This window comes from Bombina bombina, chromosome 2 (assembly GCF_027579735.1).
Source record: "Bombina bombina isolate aBomBom1 chromosome 2, aBomBom1.pri, whole genome shotgun sequence".
Classification (NCBI taxonomy): domain Eukaryota; kingdom Metazoa; phylum Chordata; class Amphibia; order Anura; family Bombinatoridae; genus Bombina; species Bombina bombina.
In genome coordinates this window covers 1441708593-1441717466 of record NC_069500.1, presented here as the reverse complement: position 1 = coordinate 1441717466, position 8874 = coordinate 1441708593, and the positions used below count along the sequence as shown (strand labels likewise).

The following is an 8874-nucleotide window of genomic DNA, read 5'->3' as shown; positions in this document are numbered from 1 at the left end:
TCTGTCACGTGTGTCTGCTAGATGTAAATATGCTGATCAGGCTGTCATCTGTCACATGTGTCTGCCAGATGTAAATATGCTGATCAGGGTGTCATCTGTCACGTGTGTCTGCTAGATGTAAATATGCTGATCAGGCTGTCATCTGTCACATGTGTCTGCCAGATGTAAATATGCTGATCAGGGTGTCATCTGTCACATGTGTCTGCCAGATGTAAATATGCTGATCAGGGTGTCATCTGTCACGTGTGTCTGCCTGATGTAAATATGCTGATCAGGGTGTCATCTGTCACGTGTGCCTGCCTGATGTAAATATGCTGATCAGGGTGTCATCTGTCACATGTGTCTGCCAGATGTAAATATGCTGATCAGGGTGTCATCTGTCACGTGTGTCTGCCTGATGTAAATATGCTGATCAGGCTGTCATCTGTCACATGTGTCTGCCTGATGTAAATATGCTGATCAGGGTGTCATCTGTCACATGTGTCTGCCAGATGTAAATATGCTGATCAGGGTGTCATCTGTCACATGTGTCTGCCAGATGTAAATAATCTGATCAGGGTGTCATCTGTCACATGTGTCTGCTAGATGTAAATATGCTGATCAGAGTGTCATCTGTCACGTGTGTCTGCCTGATGTAACTATGCTGATCAGGGTGTCATGTGTGACGTGTGTCTGCAGATGTAAATATGCTGATCAGGGTGTCATCTGTCACATGTGTCTGCAGATGTAAATATGCTGATCAGGGTGTCATCTGTCACATGTGTCTGCCAGATGTAAATATGCTGATCAGGGTGTCATCTCTCACGTGTGTCTGCCTGATGTAAATATGCTGATCAGGGTGTCATGTGTGACGTGTGTCTGCAGATGTAAATATGCTGATCAGGGTGTCATCTCTCACGTGTGTCTGCCAGATGTAAATATGCTGATCAGGCTGTCATCTGTCACATGTGTCTGCCAGATGTAAATATGCTGATCAGGGTGTCATCTGTCACGTGTGTCTGCCTGATGTAAATATGCTGATCAGGGTGTCATCTGTCATGTGTGTCTGCCAGATGTAAATATGCTGATCAGGGTGTCATCTGTCATGTGTGTCTGCCAGATGTAAATATGCTGATCAGGGTGTCATCTCTCACATGTGTCTGCCTGATGTAACTATGCTGATCAGGGTGTCATGTGTCACATGTGTCTGCCTGATGTAAATATGCTGATCAGGGTGTCATCTGTCACATGTGTCTGCCTGATGTAACTATGCTGATCAGGGTGTCATCTGTCACATGTGTCTGCTAGATGTAAATATTCTGATCAGAGTGTCATCTGTCACATGTGTCTGCCTGATGTAACTATGCTGATCAGGGTGTCATCTGTCACGTGTGTCTGCAGATGTAAATATGCTGATCAGGGTGTCATCTCTCACGTGTGTCTGCCAGACGTGAGTACTCTTCCCTTCGTTGTATCACTAGAGCTGAAGAATTGCTGAGAATCTTTTGTCATTGGTATTAAGCACGATTGTCTTAGATTTAGAGTTTTTGATGTAGAAATTATGAAATCTTTTTCTGGAGCATTGACGGGTTTTGGACCTTATCCTGTGAATCGGTCCCACAACACAAGATGTCTCCTTAGGTTTGACACAGATGTATGTGACTGTGGGATCATATGTTCAGTCTTTGTTGCCTTGTGTATATATTTATATTGTGTCCGCTCCTACACTTTACATTAGAGCAGCAGAATAAGATATCTTATTTGGTGACCGGACATCTATGGATCTCTGCAATTTATGGATTAGATAATACAATTTACATCAGGTTGAAGGGGGAACTATAGAAACCATCAGTGGGCTGCAAACTTGGATCAGATCTGGACCTGCTTCTAACCCTATGAAAATGACTGGCACCCACGTCACCATCATGACAGCACCCATGTATCACATGATCTTAACTGAAATGATGATATATTTTATGAATTTAGAAAACTAAATCCTAGAAACTACTAACACAACAACCTGTTGTCTATCCAAAAGACAAGAAATTGTTTGTCATTGCTGGATATTATAATAAATAACAAGAGAATACATCTTTGACCAACAGAAAATCAGCAAGTAAAAACTAGGATTAACTAAAAGCCAGTAAAATTAATTTGTGTTTATTAGTTGCTATAATTATATTATACATTCAAGGTGACAGGTTAAATAAAAGTGATCCCCTGTGAGATAATGTGAAGGATCTCCCAGCTAAATCATTCTGTAGAGTACCCACTACATGATACTGATGGCTATCTCTTGACCCAGCTAAATCATTCTGTAGAGTACCCACTACATGATACTGATGGCTATCTCTTGACCCAGCTAAATCATTCTGTAGAGTACCCACTACATGATACTGATGGCTATCTCTTGACCCAGCTAAATCATTCTGTAGAGTACCCACTACATGATACTGATGGCTATCTCTTGACCCAGCTAAATCATTCTGTAGAGTACCCACTACATGATACTGATGGCTATCTCTTGACCCAGCTAAATCATTCTGTAGAGTACCCACTACATGATACTGATGGCTATCTCTTGACCCAGCTAAATCATTCTGTAGAGTACCCACTACATGATACTGATGGCTATCTCTTGACCCAGCTAAATCATTCTGTAGAGTACCTACTACATGATACTGATGGCTATCTCTTGACCCAGCTAAATCATTCTGTAGAGTACCCACTACATGATACTGATGGCTATCTCTTGACCCAGCTAAATCATTCTGTAGAGTACCCACTACATGATACTGATGGCTATCTCTTGACCCAGCTATATCATTCTGTAGAATACCTACTACATGATACTGATGGCTATCTCTTGACCCAGCTAAATCATTCTGTAGAGTACCCACTACATGATACTGATGGCTATATCTTGACCCAGCTAAATCATTCTGTAGAGTACCCACTACATGATACTGATGGCTATATCTTGACCCAGCTAAATCATTCTGTAGAGTACCCACTAGATGATACTGATGGTTATCTTCTAACCAAGTTAAATAGCTCTGTAGAGTACCCAATACATGATGCTGAGATCCCAACCCAGTTAAATCATTCTGTAGAGTCCCCACTACATGATACTGAGGGCTAAGTTCCAACCCAGATAAATCATTTTGTAGAGCACCCACTGCAATACAAATAATAATAATTGTGGTCTGGCCCCAGACAACATAGGACAGGCAGAGTTCATCTAGAAAGATAAATAGAAGTTCTGATAGAAAAAAAAAAAAGACGGGTAGGATATAGCAATCGAAGGGGACAGTGAATATGGAAGGACACACACACATTCTAATTAAGGGAACCTGTGTAGAAAATAGGTCAACAATGTGTTTATATATATATATATATATATATATATATATATATATATATATATATATTTATACTACTGGGAGTGCACATCTAGACTGCAGGCTGGTAAGAACATATAGTCTGTCGCCAGGGCAGAACATATAGATAGACGACCTGGAGAGGAAATATAGATAGAACCTGGAAAGGACATATAGACAGATTACTTGGAGAGGACATATTACAGTGCAGACTGGGGGGCATATATACATACAAGCTTAGAAGGACATTTTAGTTGTAGAAGTGCATACAGACAAGAGCTCTTGGGAAGATATAAAACAACATAATACATATTATCACAAAAATAATGAGAACACAAAGGAAGAGGTCATCGGGAAAATAGAGAAGACATAAGGAATACATTCACAGAGAAGTGCTGGAGGCTCAGAAATGGGGGTACAGAGACAAAAACCCTGTACAGGACATATGGAAGCTAATCTTAAAGGATATACAGACAATGATGCTGCAGAAATAATGGATATGTTTAAGAACATACAGCACAGTCCTGTGATCGACTAAGAGTTCAGTTTCAGAGGCAGACACACAAATTTGGTCATGGTGTTCCCCATCCTGGGAAAAAAAAAGATTGGTCCTTTAAAATACACAGTGGAATCCTGTGTTAGTTCCATGTTGCAGATTGCTAGCTTTAGTCTTCTTCCTTCTCTCTCTATGAGGTGGCAACTGATCTTCATCTTAGTGGGTAAATATGTTCATATAATGCCTTATAACATGTCAAACCCACTTGTAGATCCCTGAGGTTTTGTGGATAATAGATGCTCTGTGTGGGTGTTAACATTCTCTTTCTTTAATGAACTAAGGGCATGATGCATGTGTGGTAAGTGCACTTCACACGTGGTCTCTCTGCCCTGACACCTACTTCTGGGAAGGACATTCCATCTGTGGGAGGAGACAAGATGTCCAACAATGACACACATATCAGCAGGTTCTCAACATGAGCAGAATGTGTGATAGAAAGAGGATGGGCCACATGAAATGTAACACATTTTGTGATGTTTGGTGGACAATGTGACGGGTGTGGTAAAAGGAGGGACACATCTAGTGAATGTGATGAAGGGTTTGGTGCTCAAAATGAAGGATGTAGGGGAGAGAAGGAAAATTTTGCTACTCAAAATAAAAGCTGGGGCATGATGTGTGTAGTGAACAAGAGAAGACTCTGATAACTGAACAATGGTTATGAAAAACAAAAAAAATGTGTTGGATAAAATGACAGGTATGTGATCAGAGGGAACAATGTGGTGAAAAAAGGAAATAAAGCAGAGTGCAAATAAATGTGATGTGTGTGCTGGACAGTGTGACGTGTGTGCTGGACAGTGTGACGTGTGTGCTGGGCAGAGTGACGTGTGGGCTGGGCAGAGTGACGTGTGGGCTGGGCAGAGTGATGTGTGGGCTAGACAGAGTGGGGTGCGTGCTGGACAGAGTGGGGTGCGTGCTGGACAGAGTGAGGTGCGTGCTGGACAGAGTGACGTGCGTGCTGGACAGAGTGACATGCGTGCTGGACAGAGTGACATGCGTGCTGGACAGAGTGACATGCGTGCTGGACAGAGTGACGTGCATGCTGGACAGTGTTTGAAGTCTGTGCTGGACAGTGTGAAGTCTGTGCTGGACAGAATGGGTGGTGTGCTGGACAAAGTGACGTGTGTGCTGGACAAAGTGACGTGTGTGCTGGACAGTGTGATGTATGTGCTGGACAGTGTCAAGTCGGTGCTGGGCAGAAATTATAATGAAGTGAACAAAGTGGGTAAAAACGATACAAACTAACCAGCTCAGCAGTCACTTATCGGAGATGAAGACACATGGTTTGTAAATTGGTTCCCAGTCTGAAAATTAGAAGAGACACGTGAGAAACCTACTACAAAATGAAGGTGCACACAGTTTTTATCAGCTAGTCACATGGTAATCACTTCAAACCCTGCTGGTTTATATTACTTAACGCTGCAGCTTCTCAGGCATTTCCTTTCCTATATAGATTAGTACAAGACACAAACATGGTGAAAAAATAATCAGCTTTTTCTGAAAAAATATTATACAAGTGCTCCTTGTATCCCAAAAGCACCCACAGAAAACTACAAACCCTCTCCCACCTCAGGCACATCTATAGATGGGAAAACATTATTATTTACATATAATACACCCAGGTACTAGGAGGGGCCTTACCAAAACCACAAGCCCATGATAAAGGATTACAGAGTCTATATCACATACCTTGCTGACCCCCACCTGTTGGTGAGAGTGTCTGCATAGGTATTGAACCAGGGTCTGCCAGTTGCTGGTGCTTTACTTTTATCATTTAGCCACAGGCAGGCTAAAGCTTTTCCCTTAGTTGTTTTCCAGATTAGTCCATAAATACCCAGCCATAAGAAGATATGACATATATTCATGAGAATATATGACCAAGTTCTCTGTACCAAGAGGTCCAGTTATAAGAATATATGACCAGGTGCTGGGTACAAAGAGGTCTAATCATGAGAATATATGACCAGGTGCTGGGTACAAAGAGGTCCAGTCATGAGAATATATGACCAAGTTCTCTGTACCAAGAGGTCCAGTTATAAGAATATATGACCAGATGCTGGGTACAAAGAGGTCTAATCATGAGAATATATGACCAGGTGCTGAGTACAAAGAGGTCCAGTCATGAGAATATATGACCAAGTATTCGGTACAAAGAGGTCCAGTCATGAGAATATATGACCAAGTATTCGGTACAAAGAGGTCCAGTCATGAGAATATATGACCAGGTGCACGTTATAAGTATGCATCAAAAATGTGTGGATGGATTAAAGTGGATAGTGATTGAGAAGGTAATTGCACCAAAAAGAGGAGGTGACAAGTTAAAGGTTTTAAAGGAATAGCAAACACCATTACCTAGATTAGGAGTTTTGCTCTAAAGGCCAAAATAGCGCTGCCATTACGAGTTACTGAAAAAACTCATTTTGCTGTGCGTTATGGTGCTTTAACCTTAAAAAAGTGCTGTCCAGAGTTCTAAACCAAAAATTGGCTGGCTCCTTAGCTTAAATGCCTTCTTTTTCAAATAAAGATAGCAAGAGAATGAAGAAAATTGATAATAGGAGTAAATTAGAAAGAAAAAATGTGGGTTCAGTGTCCTTTTAATAGATTTAGTTTATTAGTTGCGATGTGGGGGCCTGGAGGTTTAGGGGTTAATACTTTATTATAATGTTGGCGATGTGGGGGCCGGCAGATTAGGGGTTAATAGATTTATATAGTGTCGGGGGTGGGGGATTAGGAGTTAATAGGTTTATTTAATAGTCGCAATGTGGGTGGGCAGCAGATTAGGGTTTAATAGGTTTACTATAGTATTTGCGATGCGGAGGGTGGCGGTTTAGGAGATAATAGCTAGTTTAAGGGTGTTGGTGTACTTTGTAACATTTTAGTTATGAGTTTTGTGAAATAACCAGGTGCTGGGTACACACAAGTCTAGCTGAGAGTAGATATGACCTGGTGCTGGGTACACACAAGTCTAGCTGAAAGTAGATATGACCTGGTGCTGGGTACACACAAGTCTAGCTGAGAGTAGATATAACCTGGTGCTGGGCACACACAAGTCTAGCTGAGAGTATATATAACCTGGTGCTGGTTACACACAAGTCTAGCTGAGAGTATATATAACCTGGTGCTGGGTACACACAAGTCTAGCTGAGAGTAGATATAACCTGGTGCTGGGCACACACAAGTCTAGCTGAGAGTACATATAACCTGGTGCTGGGTACACACAAGTCTAGCTGAGAGTAGATATAACCTGGTGCTGGGTACACACAAGTCTAGCTGAGAGTAGATATAACCTGGTGCTGGGCACACACAAGTCTAGCTGAGAGTACATATAACCTGGTGCTGGGTACACACAAGTCTAGCTGAGAGTAGATATAACCTGGTGCTGGGTACACACAAGTCTAGCTGAGAGTAGATATGACCTGGTGCTGGGTACACACAAGTCTAGCTGAGAGTAGATATAACCTGGTGCTGGGCACACACAAGTCTAGCTGAGAGTAGATATGACCTGGTGCTGGGTACACACAAGTCTAGCTGAGAGTATATATCATCAGGTGCTGGGCACACACAAGTCTAGCTGAGAGTATACATCATCAGGTGCTGGGCACACACAAGTCTAGCTGATAGTATACATCATCAGGTGCTGGTTACACACAAGTCTAGCTGAGAGTATATATCATCAGGTGCTGGGCACACACACGTCTAGCTGAGAGTATATATCATCAGGTGCTGGGCACACACAAGTCTAGCTGAGAGTATACATCATCAGGTGCTGGGCACACACAAGTCTAGCTGAGAGTATATATCATCAGGTGCTGGTTACACACAAGTCTAGCTGAGAGTATATATCATCAGGTGCTGGGCACACACAAGTCTAGCTGAGAGTATATATCTTCAGGTGCTGGGTACACACAAGTCTAGCTGAGAGTATATATCTTCAGGTGCTGGGTACACACAAGTCTAGCTGAGAGTATATATCATCAGGTGCTGGGCACACACAAGTCTAGCTGAGAGTATATATCATCAGGTGCTGGGCACACACAAGTCTAGCTGAGAGCATATATCATCAGGTGCTGGGCACACACAAGTCTAGCTGAGAGCATATATCATCAGGTGCTGGGCACACACAAGTCTAGCTGAGAGTATATATCATCAGGTGCTGGGTACACACAAGTCTAGCTGAGAGCATATATCATCAGGTGCTGGGCACAAACAAGTCTAGCTGAGAGTATATATCATCAGGTGCTGGGCACACACAAGTCTAGCTGAGAGTATACATCATCAGGTGCTGGGTACACACAAGTCTAGCTGAGAGTATATATCATCAGGTGCTGGGCACACACAAGTCTAGCTGAGAGTATACATCATCAGGTGCTGGGCACACACAAGTCTAGCTGAGAGTATATATCATCAGGTGCTGGGCACACACAAGTCTAGCTGAGAGTATATATCATCAGGTGCTGGGCACACACAAGTCTAGCTGAGAGTATACATCATCAGGTGCTGGGCACACACAAGTCTAGCTGAGAGTATACATCATCAGGTGCTGGGCACACACAAGTCTAGCTGAGAGTATATATTATCAGGTGCTGGGTACACACAAGTCTAGCTGAGAGTATATATCATCAGGTGCTGGGCACACACAAGTCTAGCTGAGAGTATATATCATCAGGTGCTGGGTACACACAAGTCTAGCTGAGAGTATATATCATCAGGTGCTGGGCACACACAAGTCTAGCTGAGAGTAGATATAACCTGGTGCTGGGCACACACAAGTCTAGCTGAGAGTATATATCATCAGGTGCTGGGTACACACAAGTCTAGCTGAGAGTATATATCATCAGGTGCTGGGCACACACAAGTCTAGCTGAGAGTATACATCATCAGGTGCTGGGTACACACAAGTCTAGCTGAGAGTATATATCATCATGTGCTGGGCACAAACAAGTCTAGCTGAGAGTATATATC

At 42.5% G+C, this 8874-nt stretch overlaps 1 protein-coding gene across 4 annotated transcripts in view; it reads right to left on the bottom strand.

Annotated features, from left to right (window-relative positions):
* Positions 1-2123: 2123 nt before the first annotated feature.
* The window catches only part of LOC128650449 (serine-rich adhesin for platelets-like), a 376989-nt gene continuing 370238 nt past the window's right edge, over positions 2124-8874 (bottom strand). For all 4 annotated transcript variants that reach the window (XM_053704393.1, XM_053704394.1, XM_053704396.1 and 1 more), the window contains exons 13-14: positions 5159-5216; positions 2124-4275 (exon numbers count right to left, since the gene is read on the bottom strand). In XM_053704393.1, the coding sequence (XP_053560368.1) occupies positions 5163-5216 (54 nt within the window). In that variant the 3' untranslated portion in view covers positions 2124-4275; positions 5159-5162. The remainder of the gene's footprint in view (positions 4276-5158; positions 5217-8874) is intronic.